The 26,462-nt window shown below is 43.2% G+C and overlaps 3 protein-coding genes across 3 annotated transcripts; 2 read left to right on the top strand and 1 right to left on the bottom strand.

Annotated features, from left to right (window-relative positions):
- Positions 1-7,501: 7,501 nt before the first annotated feature.
- Positions 7,502-12,649, bottom strand: LOC139349269 (transcription elongation factor 1 homolog). Its single transcript, XM_070989878.1, has 4 exons — positions 12,589-12,649; positions 12,151-12,287; positions 11,983-12,053; positions 7,502-8,686 (listed from the first exon to the last, which is right to left on the bottom strand). Exons 2-4 carry the CDS (start codon positions 12,264-12,266, stop codon positions 8,622-8,624), a joined length of 252 nt encoding a protein of 83 aa, XP_070845979.1. The 5' UTR covers positions 12,267-12,287; positions 12,589-12,649; the 3' UTR covers positions 7,502-8,621.
- An 813-nt stretch (positions 12,650-13,462) lies between these two features.
- On the top strand, positions 13,463-17,047 carry pld6 (phospholipase D family, member 6). Its single transcript, XM_070988376.1, has 3 exons — positions 13,463-13,634; positions 14,090-14,319; positions 16,084-17,047. The coding sequence occupies exons 1-3, from the start codon at positions 13,465-13,467 to the stop codon at positions 16,353-16,355; spliced, it is 672 nt and encodes a 223-aa protein (XP_070844477.1). The 5' UTR covers positions 13,463-13,464; the 3' UTR covers positions 16,356-17,047.
- A 1,196-nt stretch (positions 17,048-18,243) lies between these two features.
- On the top strand, positions 18,244-25,827 carry rab3da (RAB3D, member RAS oncogene family, a). Its single transcript, XM_070990466.1, has 5 exons — positions 18,244-18,399; positions 20,955-21,188; positions 23,799-23,917; positions 24,547-24,671; positions 24,795-25,827. Exons 2-5 carry the CDS (start codon positions 20,955-20,957, stop codon positions 24,980-24,982), a joined length of 666 nt encoding a protein of 221 aa, XP_070846567.1. The 5' UTR covers positions 18,244-18,399; the 3' UTR covers positions 24,983-25,827.
- Positions 25,828-26,462: the final 635 nt, after the last annotated feature.

Raw genomic sequence — 26,462 nt, forward strand, 5'->3', positions numbered from 1 at the left:
TAGAAACCTCTCCTAAGCAGGCAACATGCAAACCAAGTCCCATTTTGGTCTATTATGATTTCAGCACTAATGACTGACTGAGTGGCAGTTTTGTCTAACATGATGTTCCTCTGTTTCTACAGATACACCTCAGTGTTCATTTTCTGTGTATATTCACATACACAAATTACACAGCAAAGAGAATGAACGCAACAACATAATTAACAGTAAAATACTACTGTTGACATTAATAACAAGAAACTTTGTACGGCACATTTCATAGGATGCAGTACAATGTGTCTCACAAAAGCTAAAAAAACAACCCGCATAAAGGACAGATTCAAGAAATAGAGGCATTAAAAACACAGCAGAAAGGATTTATAAAATTATAAATAAAAGAAAAGAGAGATTTAAAACAAATACAATTAAGAGTAATTAAATGTAATGCATCAAATCAGACAGCTGTGTCTACCAGCTGCAGTATTATATTACAACCCCTATTTTACTGTATTCTTTATGATTGTGTCCACCTTTTGGACAAAATAGGCTAATCAAAAAATGGCACTATATGCCATAGTGTCGTATTGTATCGCTGTACATTGTACATGTTTTTGCTATTTTGACCAAAAGCAACTCGAATGCTATTATGGTGCAAGCAACATGATTCAAAAATAATGAACCTGAAGCAATATTTGATAGCATTATAAGCATGAACAAGGTAGCAGGCTTTGGTTATTTATTGCATGGCTATTGCACAGGATTGCATTGTATTTTACAAGTCTCTCCACCCCAACATTAAAAATATTATAGAGACAGTGGGAGTCACAAAACACCATGGAGGCACTATAAATGCACCATAAACCAGCATATTTTAACATTTTATATTATGATGTCAGCCTCGGCACATAAAACCCATCACAGAACAGGTCCAGTAAACTCTCCTGTGAGAAACACAAACTGTAAGTCACAAAACAGACAGAACAAAGAAACCACAGATCCGAAAGATTTCGTCTCAGGGCCCCTTACATGTTAGCCCGTTTACAGTAAAGAAAAGTCTTATAAAAAAAAAAAAATGTGTGTACCCGTGTTTACTGTGATACCAACAAATTAACAGCCACTCTCTTTAACACTTGCACAATATCAAACCCCCAAACCATCCCCACCAGCTCTGGGGCCCACCAGAGCTCCATCGCGGACCCGTTGAGGTCCCCGGACCCTCGCTTGGGAACCGCTGCACTACAGGGCATGTTCTTCGGCGTCAGGGCTGGACGGAGGCATGGACAAGTGAGAAAGCGTGAGCAGGAGGAGAAGAGGAGGAGGAGGAGGAGGAGGAGGAGGAGGTGAGAGGTTGCAGCTGAGTTGCATGGGATGCTGATGCTGCTGCATAGGCACCATCGCTCCATCCCTCCCTCGGAGAGAATGGAAAAAACAAGGAGTGGTTATGTGATTCCCCCACAAGCAGGAGGAGAAGCGCACAGGAGAGAAAGGGATAGCAGGGAGGAGGAGGAGGGGGGGGGGGGGGCGTTTCCCTGCACGGTATCGCCTATTCTCACACTTCAGCATGGATACAATGTGTGGCATATGGAGCGGCTTGTTCAGGGGAGCTGGCGTGGAGGTGGACACAGTGGTAAGTTGAATATTTTCAGCTTTTATTTCACGCCGAAAAGCGTGTTTTTTTTTTTTTCGTGTGTGTGTGTTTGTGTGTTTTTCTGACACAGTTCACAGCGCGGCATTGCTCGGGGTCCCATCACTTCAGACTGTCGTGACATTTACAGAGATGTGTTGATGAGCCCCGAAGTGGACAAAACAAGACTTGTAGATTTCAGTTTCGGCCGCCGGTTTGAGGCGCTGCGTGGCACGAGATGAACGCCCGATCAATTTGGCGCTGGCACGCTTTATGATTTGATAACTAAACAGGTTGGTCCCATCAGCATCGCTCCCAAGTTCCTATCAAACGACTCTGATGAGGATTGCACCTGCACGCTGCTTGATGTCTGAGCAGCAGCGTGTCACCGTGCCTCCCTCCTTTGTAGCCCGTCACATACAAGACAAAGATGGTTCAAAAAATCTCTTTGACACTCCCTGAAAAGGGTTAAAGATTCAATCCACGCTTGCCACCGCGAACTGGGTTCTCCTTGTGAGTGGAAGCGGATGTATTTACAAACAAAGAAAGCTTAATATCCAAGCCTGTCACGTACAAGACAGGTGCTGGCTATCTGCAATTTTACAGTGGTGTGTTGGTCGTCTAGTTATCTGGGCTAGTAGGCCAACTGGAGCCTATGTGCATTAAGGCCCAGGAAGATTACAAAAACCAGAGTGTCTCTGTTGAGTTTCTCACTGAAAGTTTAGCCATAGGCTCAGGGGGTAGTTTCTTATTCTGCACTCTAGGCTGAATTTGTTGCAGTAGCCATCACTGGGTCATTTATTTATTTATTCATTTTGTCTGGGTAGTGACTATTAGGCTCCACAGTGTAGTCAAAATGACTGGAAAGATTTGCTGTTGCAGGCATAAGCATAAACATCCTCATAACAGCGCCTTTAGTTCCAAGCAATTAAGCAGTAATGTGCAAGCAGCAGCCCGGCTTCCGCTCGGTCTGTGTCTCCATCTCAAGCCTGTCTTGTCTTTGCCTCTGGCACAGCCACTTGTGATTCTGCATCCTATCTGACACACCAGGTACATTAAAGGATTGATAAGTCTGTTGCGTCAGACGCAAATATGGAACACAGACCGATTGCCTTTCATTAGGCCCTCCAGCTGGAGCCAGTCCACTTTCAATCAAGTCAATTCAGGAAATGGATTTTCTTATAAACGCAAACCAGATGTCTTCGTCATGACACAAAGTTCTCGTCTGTGTTCGCGCAGCTATTATTGGGACTAAAGGGATAGTTGTAAATATGTGGGTGGAAAGGTAAAACTGAGGTGACAAAAGCAGGCCTGGTGCACACGTTCAAAACTGCTTCTGCAGGCACACCCATTGTATGTGAGAGTCATTCTCATAGCTGAACCCTGCATGCGCGCGCGCGCACACACACACACACACGGAGCTAAAACTACACTGAAGCATGTCTTCAAATTAGACAGAGACATTCCAGTGACACCGAGCAGACACAGACAGGTCCTGTGTAGTGGAGAGGGCAGCAGCAGGGTGTATTTTTACACCAGATCTCTGACACCTACGTACATCTCTTCACAGCTCTTGGTGAGAACAGAAGATGCGTCCACTTGAGTTGTCATCATCAGCAGCCCAGACATGGACAGTTGGGATGGAGGAAGAGGCAAGAGGCGAGGAAAGAGAGAGAGAAAGAGAGAGATGAGGAGAGAGGACTAGAGGAATATAGGTAATGAGGGAGACGTGTGTCAAGATCTTCTCGACATGATGTCTCCAGCTAGTTTCCGCCACTTCCATTGCAATGGCAGCGGGGTAGGTTGTAGACTATCACAGGTGTGAGTGAGGTGAGAGGATTGGAAGTGGCAAATGGGAACTTTCCAGGAGTGTCGGCTGTTTGCGGTGGGCAGCTCTGACGGGGGGGAGGGATGCAGACGAGGTATGGTTTATGCGTGCGTCTGAATGGGTAAACAAAGTGATCTGAGGATGGGGAAAGTAGGACAAAGAGGGGTCAAAGGGTAAATGCAGGGCAAGCACATGAAAGACCAAGGAGGCATCGCAGTGATGAAAGGGGAAAGGTTAACATGGGGAGCAAGAAGAAGTGAGAAAAGAGACAGACAGTCAAGTCATGTTTGTGAACTAGCCTGAGTTTTCCAGGGGGAGCTGTCTGTGGTGCTGATGCAACCTCCCTCCCCACCTCCCCATTTCCCAACGACTCGCCTTCTCTCGTGCTCTCTCCTCTTCAGCTGTTGATTGACAACTACTGACTCTCTAATTGGCAAGTGTGGATAGGGGGGAGTCAGGCTTATTCTCCATGGGACAGACCGAGGAGGAGAGAAAGAGTGTGGGGGGAGGAGATGGGGGGGGGACATACCAGGGAGAGTCTAAGTGAGAGTGGAGAAGAGACAAAGATAGAGATAAATTGGGGGGGTGGTGGTGGAAAATGGAATGAAGAAAGGCATGAGGTGAGGAGGAGGGGATGAAGGTGAGGGCTGAACATCTGTTCGGGAATCAGTCTCTCCCCTCAGTGCAGTGTAACACACACTGACACCTATTTGATAATTGGTGAGCCGGCCCCTCTCCCACAGCGCTTGGCTAAATGGTTGCTTGATACCAGGGAGAGCAGAGGGACTGGCTGTTGGCAGTGCAATCTGTTTACTTGGTGCAGCTCAGGTAAAGATGCATAGCAGGCTGGCTGTGTGTATACTCTGTGTGTGTGTGTGTGTGGCGAGTGCGTAAAGCGTACAATCCGCTTATTAGTCTAACAATGAGCTCAAGATGTGACTTGAAGCGTGCGTGAAATGTGCATTATAACCTCCGAGCAATGCTGCTGCGTTGTTATTCACGGATAAATCTGATCTCTTTTGTCTCTTCTCATCGTAGGTGCCGTCCTTAAAGAATTTGCCTCCGCACAGACCTCTCCTCCTTCCACACTGCAATCTTATTCAGGAGTGCCAGAGCTGAAGGGATGCACGCAGGAAAGGAGAATGAGCTCCAGAGCCCAGAGGAGAGAGAAAGGAATGGAGGGGAGGAGGTGGGCCTCTTTGCTCCGGTCTCGACCACGGGTATTCTTGGGTTGATAATACAGATGTGGATGTTATTGCTTGAGAATACGCGTAGTCGAGTGGAAGCTTTATCGTCTACACGGGACCAAAAGCAGAACTCTATTCAGTAGAGTACAATGGCAGAGACCAGGCAGACACATATAAAGGTACAGCCAAGCTGAGTAGGTGACATAGACATGGGCTGGTTTTTAATTAAGCACCCAGAGGTGACTTTTTATGGGAAAAGGGTTTATTTTGTTCAGTCAGAAAGGTTTTTAAATAGAACGCAATCAGGGCTAGCCAGATCAAATCCAGCCACTGAAAAGGTTTTATCATCGTAGGTTTATCAACCATGTCACTCTTTACACCTGTGGAGGAAATGAGTTTGTTTCGCTGGCCAGATTCAGCCTCTCCTGCAGAGGCGCTGGCGGGGAAGACTTGCAGCATGCCACTAAGCTAAACCCCCCGGGCATTAGTTCAGGGAGCTTAACACAAAAGTCTTCAGACTCAGACGTTAATTCCAAACCTTCTTGATTACATACCCTTGTCAGTCAGTCGTGCACACAAGTGAGCCCATAATCTTATCAGTTGATGAGTGTCTTTCACAGCCCTTCACACTCTGCACCAAACGTTTTCCGCACACTGAGCAGAAATTTGAGGTTTGCAAAAATGAAGGTGCCAAGAAGTGGCTTGTCGCGGGTCCTCGCGTTTGAACGACTAGCCCATTGTAAGCATGCAGAGCCGTCATCCCGCCGCACGACAAACTACCCTGGCACTCCTATTTTTGACTCCTTGGGCATGCTAAAAATGTGCGAGAGTTTGATGCCTGTAGCAGCTACAGGAGACAGTAACACAGGAAGACATGTCAAGGCTTACACCCGTTGCTGACATTTCAGCATGCGGCTCAGCTGACTGGCTGTCATAATGGAGGCGCACACGTACTGCATGAGGGTTCATATGAACTACATGCCGGTAGGGAGATAGGGGATTGATGGACCTTATGAAAACAAGCATTCAGATGTGCATTCATATATATATATGAATGCACACACATTGCAGCTAGGTTCACTGGGTCCATGTGCCAGTGGGGAAATAAGGGATTGATTGATTTTATGGGTAACTATTTTTAGTCAGAATGATGGATGTTTATGTCTTTTATTGATCAAGTTGAGGTGTGGGTCTGAAGAATTCGTGGACGTCAGGGCATGCTGATTAATCAGGTAGCAAAGGTGTTGGAATAAACCATTCTGAATTACATTTTTGGCACATTAGCATTATTGCTAAGTATTATAAATTAGAAAATCAACACTGCATTGCAAATTCAGCAGTATATATTAGCATCTGTTTGCAAATGTGCCCATGATAAATTACACTCGTATCATTTACTATTGCGTGATTTCTTACTACTGCGTAAGCGAATCTCTTATTTATTAGCACAGAATGGAATCATAATTTATACAAATTTCCACACTGACGTCGTGTAAACTTGTTGATCGGGCGAAGCCATTTCTGTGGTTTTGTGTGTATTTGTGTATGCGTGCGTGTGTGTGTGTGTGTGTGCTTCTAAGCAACAAAATGACTATTGTGAGCACAGCTCCAGGTGCCTAGCAACCGAATCGCTCTGTTTCCTTGGCAACAGTTGCCTTGCACTCACTGTGTGGGTGATTGGCAGCCTTGACAACGGAGACGGAGTGACACTTGACCTCGCGTGCTGAATGAGAGAGGAGAAAGAAGGAGCGAGAAACAGAAGAGAGGGGGAGGGAGTGGGCAGGGACGTGCAGAGACAGATGAGAGACTAAGTGATAATCGTTCTCCATTGTAATCATCCTCCAGCATGTTTCATAAGGCGTCGGCAGTGCCTCTCCAGCTGGGGTCCATCATCAAACACAATACACAGTGTAGTGCGCGCATGCACGGACACACTCTTCCTGGGTGGAGAGCCCAGACAGACACTCCACATCTCATCTATTATCACTCAGCCCTGCCTGGTGCACAGCCTTGCAACACTGCATCTTCTTTCATTTGTGATCTGCTACATCCTGTGCTCTGTGGGGATGAATGGATCCTGGACTCTTAAAAATGTGTCATGGCCACAGATGCTGCAGGAGAGTAGATCAGAAGCTTTTACTTGAGTTGCTTAGACATTTCACTTTGAACCCGCCTGTGTCCGACTCCATGGAATTTAAGTGCCGTAATTATTATTAAAATGTGTTTTTGGTGGTGCTCCATCCATTCACCAGCTGAGGGTATCCCATTGTTTTCCTTCAATCAAAAAGCATGTTTTTCAGAGCTGAATACTCCTGTGTGTGATGATGAATAAAAAGTAGAAGAGTGGAACAGTCCACTCATTTGGAAGTTGAGTCTGTTCTTTCACCTCATTTAACTTTTACTATTAAATCTATACTATACTCGACACCGGTACAAGGCTTAGTCATTTAAGATTATTATCCCAAGACTTGCATCTGTGAAAGTATTTACAGATGTTTTTTCATTAAATCTAATTTTCTGTGACAGATCCTCTAAATCGCAGCTCTAATTCTGACATTGTCCCTCCATTTGTCGCCAGCTGGTGGCGCTCAGTGCCATGCAGGATGTTTATCATGTCAGATCTAATCACCACCTTTGGTTTCATGTTCTTCATGTTCTTCTCATAGAGAATATAAGACTTTTACATCCAACTAAAGCAAATCAAGGCCAGACAACCACATGATCACAAAAAAGTGTGTGCATCAGGTTTTTAAATCTTTTGCTGACTTCTTCCTGGTTCAACAGGATTCTTTGTGCTACAAATCTGCCCACTCACGCTATTGAAATACATTGACTTAGCTATACACTAAAATGAACAAAAAAAAAAAGCCACACTTACTGGTATCAAGTCTTATTACTCCTTTATTTCCAAGATCACACTTACCAAATCTAAACTGTTTTTAAAAAAACAGATTGCTTTCATGCTAGTTAACACTGATGGCTCTAGCATAGGAAAATAACTCTCAATATTATTGCTTGATTTCAGGAGAGGGTCATATGATTCTGTACATATGGGCTTCATAACAAACACTTGCACTCTTGAAAACAGTGAAGCTAAAACACAATCACCTGAAAAAAAACAAAAAAAAACTGAATGATTTAAGAACAATTCAAAAGTTTTGAATGTAGCAGCTAAAATTTTAAACATTAATAATCATTCCTCTCTCCAGTGGAATGACCCAATGCTGTGACACGACTGTCTCTGTGAGGGTGAGCAGAGCTGAGGGTAATCATTACTGTGGACACAACCCGTAACATCTTACTTGAACTCTGCAGCCCACCTGGAAATGTAGGTCCTGCTGCTAGTGTCACTTTATTATAGAGGATGAAGGTGTGGAAAAGTCACTGTGCTTTTTTTTTTTAACCCGTTTCTGTCAAGATCCACATATTCACACGTCTTGTTCTCATCGTGCTATCCAGAGAGATTTTATTGTCTATTGATTTCATGTAAAAAGTGCCACGATGGGAGTCCATTCTTTTGTGCTACAGGCCTCTTGTATAAAATTGCATTTCTGCAGCTAACAATATCAGTTAAGCACAAAATAAAAAGCAGGACGCATTTCTTCATAATCTTCTACATTTTAAAGGCTTGTGTACGATGCATCTTCAGTATCTTTGAAAACTAGCCAAAACAAATAATGAAAAGAGAAAGCCCTGCTCAATGTGTGAGGATAAATCAGGTTCCAATGACAAAAACAAACAATGAAATGAATCTCAGCAGTCAGAACAAGAGGCGTGGCTTAAACAGAAAGTGGAGAAGACCGGAGACAACAGGAACGCTTTGTGCTGAAGACCTCAAACATGAAACTCTTGTTCACACAGCTGTAAAGCTCCAGTGACCACATGGAAACCTGTGAGGAACAAAAGCTTCATCAATGTCTTCTGACCGGCTTGACTGTAACGAGCCCAGGACCATCAGCCACATCCTCATCCCGTTCCTGAAAGACATCCGGCTCCCCGAGGGCTACTGATTGGCTGCTTCACAGGCATCTATCCAATCACTGTACACGTCGACTGGCTCTGACAGATCTGAAGAACAGCAAGTTAAGGAAAAAGGGCTTCTGGTGCTTCAGAGTTTATCAGGGCGGGATGATGTGAACTTTGGAAATCAATGCAGAAGGTGAAACAGAATGTGAACGAGTGCAGGAGTAATCACCTTCTGAATCCACCTTATCATCAGAGGTATGATCACAAAAGGACTCTTACTTCCCGATAGTCACCCTGCCTTTCCAAGCTACCTCCTTTCCCAATATCCTGAATAAGACCATGCATTTCTGTCATATGTCTCTCTCAAAATGCAGAAACTACTCAAATTTGAGCATCTCATAAATTCAACTAACATGACCGAAGTGTGGACCTTCAGTCGCACAGAAACAGGCGGCTGGAAACCAGCCATAGTTTCTCAAAGTGTGGCTCGTGGGCCAACGGTAGCCCTCAGGATGCAACATAAAATACATGCATTATATTTTAATCATCTGCAGTCCGCATTTAACACAACCCTGTGCTCCTGCGTCCGACGCGCCACCCTAACGAGCGTTTGTCAGCTTATTGATGGCAATTTGCAGAAATCTACTGGTTGCATGGCAACAAGCAGCACCTCGTGAATGTCACGGGAATGATGTTCTGTCATCAATGCTTCACCTTAGGGCTGGACAATATGGCAAGAAGTATGATCACGATCATTTTTTCAGTATTGCTCAATATCGATATATAAATTTATAATGCTGCCCTGACGACAAGAAATTCAACGGTTCGTTAAAATTTAGATCATAACATAAAAAATAGAGCATTTAACTGTAAATTTGGCTGGGTTTAGAATATATTCTGGGATAAAAGAATATAATGAATACCATCTAAATGTCAACATTAACTCTGCAGGCGTGCTTTATTTGCTTTGACAAAACAAAACAAAACAAGTTAACTTGCCCTGTAACTTAGTCAAATAATGGGGTGGTTATGGGATGGTGCCTCTTCAGGGGATAAAGATTTGTCATTTCCCAGCTGGACATATTTAACAGACAGTCACTTCTGAGATATCCAAACCACTGCCACACAGCTGACATGATGTTATTTTTCAGCACCTTTGCCTTCAGTATGGCTGACGCAGTCAATCGGTGTGGATTAAGAGGAGGAGACAAGTTACTGCAGGCAGAGTCACTGAAGACGTCACATATCTGCACGTTTGTGTTCAACAGGTGTTGGATAAATTGATCATAATGTCTCCCGTGTGTTGCACTTATGGATAATGAGCATTGTAATCGCGGGCTCCAGTGAAATCTATCCTAAAGTCTGTTTCTGGTTCTGCTCTGAGGCCACGCTGCTGTGCACTGTGTGTGTGAGCGGCTCAGCCTCGCCCTCGTGCAAACAGGCAGTGACAGCCAGCAGAGGCAGAGAGGCAGCAGACTGACTGGCTCTCGTCCGGTTTATTTCTGCTGTGTGAGGCTGTTCGATCTTCCGGTCTGTCATTGTGACTGACAGAAATTTTATCACAAACCCATATTGAGATCATTTTATCCTCCAGCCCCACTAGTGCTTTTGGCTTAAGTTCGCTGGACAACTCAGCAGTTTAATGTGGAAGTGAGGAAGAAAAAGCCCAAAACACTGTATGGCTGAGGAGAAAAGGAGGCTTCAAGAAAACTGGATTGATTCTTACTTCGCTGAACCTCTGGGGACAGATAAAAGTGATCTACCTTATCTGCAAAGACTTGAGTTCAGTGCTCAAGGATTTTAAAGATAAATGCCATCATGAGACCGATCACAAATCCTACGACACAATCACGACTTTTCCTGTGCGGCTCTATGTCATTTGCTGGCTCCTTAAATTGGCCCTCAGTCATCAGAACGTCGAGAACCCTCGCCATAGCCCCTGTCTCTGTTTAAAGATGGTCTTTGAAGTGGGATGTTAAAGGCCTCCTTCATCTTTCTTCAGCCAGTGTGCTGCGAGGTTCCCCACAGCTGAACGCTGCATCAGTGAAACACCTTGGCAAGAGACTAAATGAACTCGGGAAACAGACAACATCAATTGTCTGTGAGAAACAGTCACGGCATCGACCGGGAGTCAGTGGATGACTGTAGAAAGACCAAAGAGGCCATTTACATCTGACGCCAAAGACTATTTATTACCCCATATTAACTGAGTGTATGTTCACATTAAGCCGGCTACATTTGAACACACACATTTGTCTTTTTTTAACCTTTTGTCCTGACAAAAAACAAGTTTCCTACCAAAAAAAAATAACAACTCAGCTTTCTGTCTCCAGGGTAACATATTAGAAACACCAACTCTGTTAGCAATATGATGACCTGAGAGGGCCGCAGGCTGTGCAGCAGTGAAGTGAAGAACTTGTTGCCTCTTATCTTCTCTGAAATCTCTCATTCTAAATGCAAATACACCCCTCCCTCACTGCTGTGCATAACCTGTACTTAAAGTGACTTTGCTTGACGACTTTGTGACCATAAAAGAATTATTCTGTCACCACCACAGCGCAGCAGCTTGTGAATCACTGCTGGGTGACAAGTAGTATTCATGAGCTGCGACTGAATCACTATTTCATACTTGTTTAGGTGTCAGACAAGAGAAACTGAAAAATATGCAAATGAGAACTAAATTGTGAATTTGGTCGTATTAAAACATGGTACAGGTGATCACAGAGAGGAGGAGGAGACTAAATGGAGGTGTAACGGGCTGACACTCAGGAGAGACCGGATGTTTCTGTGGCCTTGCCGTCTCACAATTAGTTGTGTGGCAATAAGCGAATTCCACAACATCCTCTGTGATCACGCAATTTAAATGTCGATATAGTCGATCACACGCATGTTGCATTAACACTGTCAACATAAGCATGTAGCTGACCTAACCCTAACCAGATTTTGGTTCTGATGTGCAGTTCTGCCCACTGAAATTCTGATGATGAAGAGTTCAGGCGTTTTCTATTGCTAAGGTGTTTAGCTTTATGATTACGACATGGAAAAAAGTGTGGACGCAAGTCGCTTTACATGAAAACAGTGTTTTACAAATTAGCCGGCTTGATATAGTCTGAGCTACCTCCATGACAACTAACAGTCAGTTCAGTCGGACCCTGTCCCCCTTATCCTAATCTGACATGAGAAAGCTGAGCGTATTGGCCCCTCATGAGATCCATCTCATAAGTGGGTGTTTAAACTAGCATTTCATGCCAAAAGCTACAAAAAAAAACAAACAATGAAATCATTATTTGCTAAGATGGGAACGCGTTCAGACTGCTGCACAGGTTCGTCATTCTGATTTTGTTACTGCATGAGAAAGAGAAGGTGGTGATCTAAAGCTCACGTGTGAATAAGGATACAGGTGATGGGGGTCTGGAACTCCTCCAGGCAGACTGTGCATGAGATAATGCCAGTATTTCTGCTCCTCTCCCTGTTGACAGAAAGAGGAAATGTTGGGAACAATCAGATACGAACAAATCAAACAGGGAAGTTGTCAAGGGATACGTATTTGATGAGATTTTGCGTACATTTTGACATCACACGACTTCTCGTGGTTGCAGAACGGACAGGTGAACTGAGAGTCCAGATCTCCCGTCATCTTCTTCTTAGGAGGGGGCTTTCTTTTGGACTTGCGGCGACCCATTGTACGCAAACGGAAGCAAGTCTGTGTGTGAAACAAAAACATGGCAGTTTGAACAAGGAGAACATAGGCGATGGGTGAATACCACCACAGAGAAAATACGTGAAACCACCAGACTAGAAAAGAACTGCTACACCATTATGTTGGCTACCAAAGTTAGCAGGCTAACGTTAGCATGTTTGTTGTTGATCTCCAGTAAGACACATAAATCGCCTCGCGATAAAACAACGAGTGAAATGGTCGCTTGTCTCTATTGATTGTGCCGCAGCTGCTAAACGTGTCGTGATTATTTCATGTTAACTAATAAAAGTTTAATCTTGTTTACCTTTGACTGTAGAAAGTACACGTTTCGACTCAGAAAGAAAAGGCTTCCTCAAGACCCGGCACGTGCATCTGTTCGACTTAAATGATTGGTGGAGAGAGTGTGTGCGCTTTGCGGCCAGTTATTGGCTCGCTAACCTGTCAGTTATGGTCATTGGCGGTGACGAAAGAGCGTCGACACAGCAGGTTTCCGCGTGGTGGCGCGACAGAAGCTGGCACAGGTGTGGTTCATCAAAGTACTCCGACTATGAGTTGAAATTTACTCCGGTGTGCTTGAAATATCAATTCTTTATCTGTTGTCGGCAGTCAGCTTGATTTAAATGGCGTTTGTCGTTTTGTTTCCTCAGCGTTTGGTGTTGATATAGCATGATAACGTTACAAATGAACATTATAGTCCATGTCCTCGTAGAAGAAGACACTTAGCGTCAATGTAGATTATGTCACGCTTTGTTAGCATTAAGCTAACGTTGCTCTGCCCGGCGCTTCAACCAATACGTTGAATTCCTCTGAAGAAAGTATCAGAGTCAGATTTTCATGTACAAGGTCTTAACTTAAAGGGAATTAGGCATAAACATACCAAGAGAAAGGAGAATAAACAAGGACTGTCAATGTCCTGCATTCAGAATCTTAAGTAAAAGTACCAAAAGTAAAAAGTACTCACTATGCATGGTGGCTCATCAATATACATTACATCAATGTGTAAACATCGCTCATGTAAAAATAAAAATTATCTTCATCATTGACTGATCTGGTAATTATTTTCTTAATTTAACTTTTGGTACTGGTCTATAAAATATCAGAAAATGGTAAGAAATATTCATTTATGCTAAAAGTTTGCATTAATCTGCATGTTTGTGGTGTTATGTCGTAAGTGTCAGTGATGTGGACAGTGAAGGTGCTCGGCCTGGGTGTGGTGGCCCTCTCTCTCAGTCTGGAGCTGATTGGTCGCCTCCTCCGTCACCTCAGGCATGACAGGGTCCTCAATGAGGTCCTCTTCTTTCCCTCAGAGATAGCCTGCGTGGAGCACATGTTCACTCCCTCTACACCTCAGTAAGTGAAAGACAATTGCTGTGGAATAAAAGGAAGTTTTATATGATTTTCAGTTGTTATCAGTGCCTCTAATGCAAATGTTCACAGCCTCTAGGTGCTCTTAGTAAATGGATTTAGTTAAGTGAGACATTCCTCATGTCTCACTTAACAGGATCATTATTTTATCTACTGAATATGTTTTTCACATAAAATTGCACCCTCCAAAACCAAATTTAAATGTAAACATGAACAAGACCAAGAGGGTTATTTTCAGTTTTGCCAGTATGAACATTTTTCACAACTGACTTAACAGCATTTGTTGCTAAATAGAACTATTGTGACCTGTTTCCTCACGTTCTGGGCAGCCTGGATGAGAGGTGGAACACTTAAAGAGAAAACATGTTTTGTACGCCCTATGGAAGACCAGCAGATGATGCTACAAGTGGACATTTTCTCTTGTCCTTCTGCTCTAACAGTTCCTGTTTCTGCCCGTTGCCTCATGGTGTGGAGACCTCTTTTTCCCGTCTTCTCCGACGAATCCTGTCCGCTGCCTCTTCTCTGGACTTGTGTATCTTTGCCTTTTCCAACATGGACCTGAGCAGGGCCTTAGTAGCGCTGCACAGCAGGGGCGTCACCATCCGAGTCCTCTCTGACAAGGAATACGCAGCCATCAGTGGCTCCCAGGTTGGGGTCCTACGCAAGGCCGGTAAGGGAAACATCTGTTTATTTTTTAAATCACTGTCAAATCAGTATGCAAAAAAAAAAAAAAAAAATCACAAATACAGGCCCATGGAGGCACATTCAGCACTTACAGAGATATTATTTGTCAAACAACTTCTGTGGGGTCATTATTATGGACAAATTGCACTTGAAATACGGGAAAGATGACTCTGGTCTTACCCAGCTGAGGGTGCTCACTCTGTTCTCAGATTATCAGTGTCATTGCCAGTAAGTCTCACAGGGTTCCTTCTTGCTGAATAGAGAGGTGAATGGAGGTCGCCACTACGAGCCCTCCTATGAGTCACAGCAATCATGCTGTCAGAGCTCAGAGAGATTTTGTGTCAGACTCACAGTCTCACTTTTGTTTCTCGGCCCTCTGCATTCAATAAATTACTGCCGCTGCATATGGTTAAGTAAGAATTACGTAAGAAGTTGGCAACCAGACAGCGAATTTCATTAGGCAAAGTGTTTCTAAATATATGTGTGTGTGTGTGTGTGTGTGTGTGTGTGTGTGTGTGTGTGTGTGTGTGTGTCGTGCAAGAGACTATGTGCTCCTCTTTTCATACTGTATCTGTTACATTTTGCCATCGCCTGTAGAAACCTTTATCCCCAAAACTGATAAGATATTGACCTTTAATTGCTGATTGCATGTAGTCTCTCCTCCTGTTTCGGGCCCTTTCACATCGAGCTGAGCATAGTTTAATGAAAATTTATTTTAAAAAAAAGGCATTTACACACAGCGATAAAGGGGGGGTCAAAGGAACATGTTCCTTGGAAGAGAAGTGCTCAGAAAATTGACTCTTAAAAACGCATTTCAGGTAATTGTTTTCCACTTGTTTTTCAAGGGAAACGCACTTAACCTTTGAAGAGAGAACTTGCATACCAGTATCTAATCTCTCTCTGAGTTTAGTCTGCAGTCCAATCGAAAAATGTGCAGCCCACTCACCAAATCCCCGACCAAACTAATGCTTCTGTCTAAGATAATTTTTTAAATTATGCACTTGATTCATGTAAAATAGCTACTACAATTTTGTAATAAACCAGTTCTATTTTTTAAGTTGTGGTACTCAACCATAAGAGCAAACGCATATCTATGGGGGTTTCAAAAGCTCATAGATTCTGTAATAAATAATCTAATTTATATATGTAATTTAAGTGATCCCAATAAACATACATATGTGAAAAACAAATAGAAAAGCTTCGGTTTAAGATGCTCTGTCAGATTTGGTAGCTCCTTCTCAGGTTTTGTGTCTCCCAGCTTTGGCAGTTTTTCTAAGCAAAGTGTTTCTTGTGCTCAGACTAAAAGAAGTAAACAAGTGTCTTATGATTTTATGGAGGGGATGAAAACATCCATGTGACCTTCAGTGTTACAGTCAGCTACCCTCAGCTTACAGTGCTGAGTGCTGTAAGCTTGTAATGGAGTTGTGTTGCAGTGGGGTTGAACAGTCTTATTGTAGTGAAAGTGCAGAAGTTAAAATGCATTTAGATTTGTTTATCCTTATATAATACAGCTTCTCAGGTCAGGCCAGCACTGTCCATTAAGAAGCTCTCACACTGGAGCTCCAGTATGAGAGGAGCTGCAGCTCCAGGAACTTTCATTCATGAACACAAAAATCACTGTATATTGTATTTACTCCACATTGGTATTTGTGCGCAACCCAGAATTTAATACTGAAGCAGACCAACACATCTCGAAGGCGGTGAAGAATTATCCCCCACCCTCCTCCCTGTCCTCTCCTGTGCTTCGCAGGTATCTGTGTGCGGTGCGACGAGAGCCCTGTGCACATGCATCACAAGTTTGCAGTGGTGGACGGGCGGCTGCTCATCACCGGCTCCCTCAACTGGACGCTGCAAGCAGTGCAGAGCAACATGGAGAACGTCCTCGTCACTGAGGAGCCAGACCTGGTGCGACCCTTCATCAAGGAGTTCCGCAGGATATGGGAGCGCAATGATCCGACCCAACGCCGCCGCTCAAGTGACCAAAAACCTGCTCATGTTACCACTAAACCTGAAGACAGATGAGCAGTGATGAATATGGAGTCAGACCTCATGAAACATTAAGGTGGAAGTTATGTGTGTAAAATGTGTTCTTTGTCACAAAATGTCTCCAGAATTTGATGTTTTTCTTCTTATGTTAGAGCTTTGGAAGACATCCAAGTGACAATGTTACCGTTCAAGACGATGGCACTTTATTTTAAATATGTCAGCGTGAAGCTCTGAAAGACGCTGTGTTGTGTGATTTACTGAGTGAAGAGTTCCCGTTTGATTCATTGTTTTCTTATATTTTACAAAAGCAATGGCCTGTAGCAGCGCTGCATGGCACAGGCCCAAGATGAGGCTGATATCCACAGCACACTGTGGATCTGTTCTGCAGGGAAGACCTCTGTTTGTGTTAGGTGAGAATTTTCTTCATGCTTTTAATTCCAGTTTACAGTTTTTTATATCGTAACATTAAGTTTCCATATTGAAGGGTGTCCACTGAGGTGGTCATTATGTAATCAAAATCTATTATATGACATATTTTCCCTGTCAGAAGTAAAGGAATTAGCCAGGCTAGTTAGTAATTTGGGTTTTATTTGAAAGTTAAAGATCAATCCACTGCTCATCTGGTGTATTACGCTCTTTGTAAAAACCCAGTGTGTTGCTCAGGGTGTGCTGCTGCAGTCTCAGGGACTCTTTTGCCAAGCACTAATAAAAACCCTCTTTCACACTGCAGCTTTGGCAGGTCTGTTGCATCATTGCCCCACAGCTGTAGTTTTTCTCTTGCTCCAACATGATTTACTCTGGCTCAAATTTACAGAAAGGCCTTCCAGCACAAGTACACGCTGGTAGTCACAATACTTGACAATACATTCTTTTAGGTTTGCGAACACACCCGTGCATTTGATCTGGTCTGGACATGATCCGCCTGCGTTGCTCATCAGTCAGGCCAATGCGTGTTGCTAAAGGCCAGAACTGGTTTGACTGACTGACGACTGGTAATATTTCAGCAGTACACATCTCGAAGATCAGCGTACTAAATGGGAATGTCAGACTTAACGAATCAGCTGCTGAATTTTATCCACGGTAAACAAATGACCAGTTTATCTAAGAGGTCATGAGTTTGGATGCATTACAACTGCATAACGCCTGCGCCATTCAACAATACAGTCCAGCAGCCTGAAGTTTACTACTGAGAGTGCGTCAGTGAGCGGCAAAATATAGCCGGAAATGAGGTGACCGAACCTTCAAATTAAAAGTTGGGCATGCAAACAATCATGCAACATAATGTTTAAGTGTTACCATGTTAGCTTTTCTGAAATAATTACTCAATCATTGGTGTATGAACAGATCTATAATACTTAATGAATTACACAGGCAATTTATCAAGCAAAAATGCCCAACATTGACTGTTTCCAGCCACTTAAATGTTAAGTGTTGCTGCCTGTCTTTGTTTAATGTCATGATATATACTAAAGATATTTGGTTTCAAATTAGGCAATTCAAAAATGTCACCCTGGACTCTGAGAACATGCAATGGGTATTTTATACTATTTCCTGACAACTGCAATCTCAACTACCTGATGTAATAAAAAAAAAAACTTAAGGAGAACTCAGAAAAAATGTTAGTTACAGCTCTGCATATTAATATAGTCGTAAATAAATAATATTAATGAACATAGATGGTGTAGTAAAGGCCTACAATAGCATGTTATGAACACAGAAACAACAGCCACTGTAGCTCTGAACATCACAGTAATCATATACAATGCAAATCAAAAAAATGACAACTCACCTTTGCTCAAACAAATACTTTCAAATGCGTTAAACATGTTTCTCAGAAGTTTAATAAACTAGTGCTTTTATTTTGAAAGCCATCACAGGAAGTGCACAGTACATATTCTGGTTAACTTAACGGTGGCTGCAAGGTGGGTGTCCCGGTGACAGGCACATGCACAGTCTGGAGATCCGGGACCGGAGTGTCTGAGGAGGAGCGCCCGACAGCAGCGCACACCCATCGGCTTTCAGGCAGAGGTGGAGGAGCGCGGGGAGGCCGGAGGGGACGGACTCATCAACAACACCCACGGTAAGCTACATCTAGTATTTCCAGCCACGGCGGAGGGTTTGTTTTAATGTCATCAGGTTGTAGTGGAGCTACCGTATGGAAGGGCAGTGCAGGCACGTTAGTCTGTGAGTACATGTCAGCCTCTCAGAATATGGTCTTTGATATTTGTAGTATTTGTGTGTGCAAAATAATTAGATTAATTCAAAGTGTCGACAGGTGTCATGATCCCATGTGTCCGCACACAAACAGCAGCCTGGTCTGGCGAAGTGCTCAACCCATAGCCATGATCCTGTTCCTCTACTTCAGCTACTGTAGACCAGATGTCAACATCTGCTGTTCACTCTTATCAGGTGTTGTGACGCTGTTGCTTTCAAGCGAGGTGACCTGTTTTCCTCTGCTAAAAGAAACGCACACAGCCTGAAAAAACAGTTTGCACCTATTACCATACTGGTGTGTGGGCGCATGCGTGGATATCGGTGTTTTTGCTGTACAGCAGCACGCCGGCCAGTTCCTCTTTACGGTCTTGGAAGCGGTTGTGCTGAGCTGGTCTCCTGAGAGATTCTCAGCAATCAGGGAGAAGTATAGGAGGGTGGAGGCGGGGGTGGAGGGGGATGAGTGGATGAATGGATGGTCCAGCCTCCTTATGGCGCAGAGAGATGGAGGGAGGAGAGGATGACATATGGATGGATGATGACAGGAGGGATGCATAGATGGATGAATACGAGAGAGAGTAAAGGAAGATAAATGTGTGTATGTGTGTGTGTTTAAATGGGAGTGTCAGTGGTTCGATGAATGGTCAGATGGGTGATGGATGAAACCGACAGGGAGGGGAGGAGAATCTATCGCCCCTCGCCCACCACTCAGCATCCTCTGATCCCATAAGTTTTGTAACGTGACTCCATGTGACAAATGACCAGAGAGGGCAGTGGGTGACAGATATGGGGGACAGTGGAGGGAGCACGCCCTGGCTGTGATTCACAGCACGGCGACAAGAGCTAAGAGGGATGAAGGAGGAAGACCATTTTTAACAACACTTACATTTACCAACATCAACATCTGCTCAGCTCTCAGCGTGGACAGACTGCAGGCATGTGAGCACGAACCCGAATCCTCAAATAGCTGAGATTCCTCATTGTCAGCATTTGAACACATGAGTGCTGTCTTACCCACAGTCTTTAAAGAAGCCAGTATCAGCCAGGGAGGCAGGTGACGGAGCCAAATCATACTTATGTATGATATCAAACGCTAACTCCAGGATTTTTCTGCTATCAGTTCTTCAGCTGCATGTTCTCACCAGCACAGGTGCTTTATCAGCTGAGCAAATACTTGACATACTTGTTGCATGTTATTTCAGTTCAGTTCAACTTTATTGCCATGATACTAATTCTCAGGTATGTCAGTCATGGTAGAACATACAATACATACAATAGTGCAACATATCAGCGCAGGGCAACAATAAACAATTGTAGAATTGTTCTGCATAATGAGGTGGTGTGTATGGTGTAGCTTCTGTATACCAGAAGGGAGCCAGTAAGCTGCAGTAAACCCAAGAGTGCAGTGCAGCAGTAGACAGTGTATCAATCTGTGTCAGTGGAGTGTGGATAATAATGGATAAATAAATAATATAGCACATGTAATTATGTATAAGAATAAAAGTAATAAAACATAATAAGAATGTAATACAATGTAATATTGTCTGAGTTCTGCATCAACTTCCCCCCCAGAGTCACATCTCGTTCTCTTTGCTTTAAAACATGAGAGTTTCCAATAAGGCTGCAACTAATGACTACTGTCATTTCAATTAATCTGTTACTTTCTCAATTAACTGAATGCTCGTCTTATCTATAGCATGCCCGAATCTGGTGAAAAATTCCCCTCACAATTTCCAATTGACTGTACTCCAAAATCCAAAGATATTCAGTTTAGAATCACATGAGACAAAAGACAAGAAGCAAATGATCACAATTTAGAAACCGCAGATCTGAAAAAAAATACTTAATCAAAATCATATTGAAATAAACAATAAAAAGATTATCTGGAGAAACAATTATCAAAATACTTTTTCAATTTTTGACCAACCAGTTAATCCACAATCTTTTCCAGCTTTTGTTTTTTATTGGCATACTATACGCCACATTCGACTCAGCAAAATAGAAAGACGCAGACACAATGACTAATCCTGAGTGAATGTACTTGTCTATTGGTGCGGTGCAGCGTGCTAACCTGTGGTTACATGTTTGTCCTTAAAGCCTCACTGTGTGTCGTGCATCTATAGTCTGCTGCTGCCATGAGTGAAGCTTGCATGTTTCCTGGTGTACTGCTGTTTCTAGGGCTGCAGCTGACAATCATTTTCATCACAGAAAGATGCAGAAAATCCTTAGATTGGGGAACCTGGAACAAGGAATGTTTGGCTGATTTGCTGCTGATGATGATGGATTTCTGCCAATTGACGAATCGATAAATTAGCTAATCCTCTCAGCACTAGTTGTTTGCATTGTCCCAAAAACTTGCTTATGAATGACTTTCACAGTCCATGAGAGACCATCCTCCTCCTCTTGTCCTTTTTCATTTCACAGATGGCTCTAGCCAGAAATTCAGGGGCCGGTCAGGAGCAGAGAGATGCAGCCGACCAAAACTTTGACTACATGTTTAAGCTGCTGATCATCGGCAACAGCAGCGTGGGAAAGACCTCCTTCCTGTTCCGCTACGCAGACGACTCCTTCACTTCAGCCTTCGTCAGCACAGTGGGCATCGACTTCAAAGTCAAGACCATCTACAGGAGCGACAAGAGGGTCAAACTTCAGATCTGGGTGAGATGGAAGGATGCACTGAAACTAAAGTAAAACTAAAGTACTAAAGTAAAAAACTAAAGTATTTTAACTGGCTGCAGGTATATGGTCCAATAGAACTGGTCCAATGTCTTAGTACTGCGTCGCTTGGCACATTGTTCTGGCATGAGAAAATGAATCTCGGAGCAAAGCTAATAAAAAAAAAAAATCTTTTACTTTCCTTCACCTTCCTGCTTTCAAACTGTTTACATACGTGTTTGTCCTCTGCAGCAGGAAGAAAGAGTGGAAGTCTGGCAGATAAGACCAGTGCAAACTGAGGTGTGCTCAGTGTTACAGTTTGACCAGCTTTACACAGAGTGCTGAGTGTAAAGGTCTAATTTCTGTCATTTTGTTTCACCACAATGGTGATATTTTTTTTTTGTAAAGCTCCCAGTGGCGGTTGCTTTGTTTTTTAAGTGACCTCACAAGTGGCAGACAGCCTAGAAAAAAAATTGAATTAGCCATCTTGTTTGGTCCTCAGTTTATATATTGTTCAGACTAATTTACGCCTGTGCACCTTTAGCAGTCAGCGGGGAAGGTTCTGTTGGACCGGCGCCACATATCTGCACACAGACACTTGTAGGAGTGATGTGGGTCACAAAGTGCAGTGCATCGTTCATATTTTTGCATAGGAGGTGCTAGTATTTGCACATCTTTACTGCATATTTGACTATATTCATGCCCCTGAAAAGTGGATTTTTTTCTATGATTATTATGTTTGCTCAATGGACAACAACACAGAGACCATGACGCACAAAAACCCTCCATTTAAACCCAGATTCATCTAATTATAGCTTAGCTTGGTTAGCACAGAATTAGTCACCTCTGCCTGTCATTACAAGGGATTGTTGTGATGTTTAATGGCCTTTAACCAAATTTATTTATCTAAAATGAAGGAATAAATGAATAAAAACATGCAAATAAAATCAATTTCACTGCAGATTTTACAAACTATTTCATGTATCAAAGGAAAGAAAAAAGCCATATATGGATCACACTTTCCTGTACTAAAGCATTATTTTCTCAGTGTTGCTCAAGTATTCTGGAAAAGAGGCTATGGGCAATCAAACCTCCAAAAAACCCAACACACTGATGATTATTTTACCATTCAGTTCAATCAGGACAATGAAAAGAACCACAAATCTCTGTGTTTGCCACCTCTTGACAAAAACAAGGCAGAGAATAACAGAAATTTGCCTGAGTTTGTATAATAGGATTAAGGGTGACGTTAGCCTACAACAGAAGAGCTGTGACAGTTACATCACTGAGGTCTCAAGAGCCTCCTCGTAACTTCCATTAGAAAGCCCCGGAAGCTTTTTTCATTCCCCATCCCGGATGAAAAATATACGGGTTTGACGGACAATGGATCAGCAAAACTGAGTCTGAAACACTGCGGTCTCTCTCATGCCAGAACTGTAATTTACTTGAGAAAATTAACAGCATTTCCGTGTAAAATACAGCCTCAACCAAAGGCAGAGTGAGCAGTGCTTTTGAAGGCGTTGTTACACAACACAGACTGTTTATCCTCACCGCGTTCCCTCGTTTGCCCTCTTACACGCCGCTGCCTGTCATGGATGTGGCGTAAACTAATTTCTCACACTGTGAAGTTAATGACAGTTGATGTTTAACATCGTCCCCAGACGGCAGGGTTCATGAAAGATGCATGGCTTTGAGCTGCCAGAACTGAATGTGCTTACTGCGCAGACTGACACCCGGGACAGATCTGTTACTGAATGTTAGCGGAAGGCGAGGACTCACCCACAGCACGGCTGTTAGATGAAAGTCATAAATCTTCTTTTTTTTTTTTTTTTTATCTTAATATATATTTAGCGTAGCACGCCTTCTCTGCTCTGCTTAACAATGATGCAGTTGCTTACTTTTCCACCAGGAAGGGAAAATGTCTGCTGAGCAACTTGAATGGGTTTCATGGGGCCATTACAACTCATTTTGTACAACCGTGCACCAAAGTTTGAGATGGTGATAACATCTGCGCAGTATGACCCTTTAACATACGCTGCAGGTCACTAAATCTCCGTCTTCAGAGAGCATGATGTTAATGTAGCACCTGACAGCTGCTGGCCTTCAGCGGGGGAGATCTATCACATGAATCAATTAAAGTCTTCTTTCTTGGTGCAGTTTAAATATGTCCTCGTCAGACGTGTCTTTTAATGCTTACACAGTTTTCCCACGATCAGACGAGAACACGAAGAAGAAAAATAACATCCTCCAAACTTATTTTCATCCCTCAAGGCAGAGAGCACATCCTGGTGTATTTACAGGGTGTGCCGGTATCAACACATGACGAGAGGGATTAGCTTCTGCTGCAGGAGAGTTAATGATTCACAGTTTCCTCTCGGGAAAACCAGGTTAACCATTTATTTTCTTCTGTCAGGGATCTTTTTGCATTTCCACTTTTTGCATTTGTTTTTATAGCTGATCTCAATCATTGTAGTGAGTGTCACCCAGCCTTCAAGAACAGCCCCTGCTGGGGCATAGTAACCGTGGTCACGCTGCGTCCATGAGACTGAGATGATTAAAGTCTCTGATGCCCAAAAAGACCCAGAATTTCTCAGGTGTGTCGTGTCTTCACAGGACACGGCAGGGCAGGAGCGCTACCGGACCATCACCACAGCTTACTACAGAGGAGCCATGGGTTTCCTGCTGATGTACGATATCACAAGCCAGGAGTCGTTCTGTGCTGTGCAGGACTGGTGGGTAGACCCCAGAAGCAATGTTAAACCATCGTGTATAGTTGTCCAATAGGTGAAGACACTTCTAAAGCTGCGTGTTGTCCCATGAAGAGAAGTTGCAAATAAGCATAGTTATAGTAAAAAGTTGTTCATATAATGTGAAAAAGATTTCCCATGAACTCACAGGTCTAATTTCTCCATAATGTTTGTCAACAGATATCTGCATTTAAGAGCATATTCTGAAGTACGAGACGAGGTTTGATTTCATGTTTGAACAGTTGGAGTGGAGAGCAAAAGAGGCAGAATGCATTGATCCAAATGCAAGTCAGAGCCCTTCAGCTATCGTCTGCGGAGGAATGAGCTTGTTGTTTTTATTTATCTGCATTTATTGACAGATAAATAATCTCTAAAAACAGTTCAATGCACATATTTGTTTTATTAGCCGAAATGTCAAGTTGCTGTTGAATTTGAAAGTCCAGTTCCTAATTGGACCGTAAGCAACAACTGAAGACGTACAAAGAAGTCTTTACCCGGATGTCTATTATCAGTTGTTGCATAAACAAGTAATAAGCATTTTAATGTCACAGCTGTATGACAAGGAGCTAATTTAAACTATTTTTTTTTGAAAATGTTTTGTTGGTGATTCCCAGGGCCACCCAGATCAAGACGTACTCATGGGGCAACGCTCAAGTAGCGCTGGTAGGCAATAAGCTGGACTTGGAAGAAGACAGGCAGGTCCCCACTGAAGATGCCGAAAGACTGGCCACAGAGCTCGGTCAGCACACACACACACACACACACACACACACACACACACACACACACACACACACACACACACACAGACCTTCATCATAAGCTCACTCGTAACTCTTCTTCGTCTCCCTGCCCTCTCCAGGCTTCCAGTTCTTCGAGGCCAGCGCCAAAGACAACATCAACGTGAAGCAGGTTTTTGACAAGCTGGTGGACGCTATCTGTGAGAAGATGAACGAGAGCCCCAACGGAGACGCCAGTCCCTCAGCCAATAACAAGGGAGCTGACCTGAAGGAGACGCCCCGCAGCAGCCAGGGTGGCTGCGCATGCTGATAGCTCGCAGTGGAAATTCATGTTTTCACAGCCACACACAGATTCTCATTCTGAATGTACTTTACTTTATGTTACTGCAATACTATCATGGACGCTTGGCTCCTTTCTTCTTGTCATTCGATCTTTTCCAACTTGGTGGCAACTCTTTATCATAATTTGAATGTGACTGTTACACCGAGAAGCCAAAGAGCTGCACTGAGCAGCTGTGCCTTTTGCCCGATGCCTCTTCTTTACTCCTTCTTGTCTGGTGGCTGAGCAGGACCTGTTGCAGGTGAGTGAAAGGCAATGAACTGAATCAGCATGGCGTGAGAATCACTGTGATTTACTTGAGTCATGCTACCCCCTAGTGGGCATTGCATGAAAATGCATCACTGTGACTCCAAGCTGCATATTGTGAATCCTGTGAACTTGTCCCATGTGACCCTGCTGAAGAGGAAGTGCTCACCCCTCAGTGCAAAGTCAAACAGCTGAAAGGTGCTGCACCATTCCAGGTTTCTGTGCGTAGTCCAGACTTGTTATTACTGTTTTGGGGGAATATTCTTATTTACTTTTAATTTATATTTTTGTTTTGTTTCTTTCTCTTTTTGTACCTTTAATGGTTAATGCTGGTTCAGTATTTCCTTTTCCAGGTTTGTCCCTCTAAACGTTGAGATTAAAAGATGTGGATCAATACGTTTTGTCTGTTGGTTTTCATTTGTGCAAATTATTTTTCTGTATGAAGAAGCCCTTCTAAATAATAGGAACATTTTGACAGTGTTGACATTAGTCATTAGTCACTCGATCGTTTCCTTAAAGTGTTTTTTGATTCATTACAAAATAAAACACACAAGTTTGTGATTATTCCCAACATGTAATTCCTTGACCTTCCTTCTGTTGAATCTTGCATTAGATCTGAAAAATCATTCATTGACATGATATCTGAGCAGATACCATGTTCCATCAATGTGGCCATAAAGTTCCTTGTCATAAAGATTTTCCGCTATATTTAAAAGGACTTTGGACACAAGGAAATGTTCTTTATCCATTACAAAGTCAGTGACGTGTAGGCCATGAACTCCCCTTTTCCCCCCTTTATCTCTGTGTGTGTGGGGAGGGGGGTGAAATCTGTGAGACGATAAAGGGGCATGTGAGAGTCTCATGAGCAGACACTCCTGATTGATCAGACCTCAGCGGACAGACAGACTTCACTGCAGGTACGAGCTTCATGGTTTTTTATACTTTTGATCAACTATGTAACGACAGCTGAAAACCTTTTATTTTAAGGAAACCCACCTAAAAACACGACAGCGAATGAGCATAGGACATGATCGGGTACATTTTTGACACAGAGAAAGGGAAGTTAACTAATGGATGATGAATGACACACAGTTTGAAGTTTGATAATTAACATTTCCCTCATAATCAGTGTTACCTTCCAAAGCGAGTTAGTTTAGATTAGATTCAACTTTACTGTCATTTTCAGATTGCAGCACAGAGACGA

This window comes from Chaetodon trifascialis, chromosome 2, assembly GCF_039877785.1.
Source record: "Chaetodon trifascialis isolate fChaTrf1 chromosome 2, fChaTrf1.hap1, whole genome shotgun sequence".
Lineage (NCBI taxonomy): Eukaryota > Metazoa > Chordata > Actinopteri > Chaetodontiformes > Chaetodontidae > Chaetodon > Chaetodon trifascialis.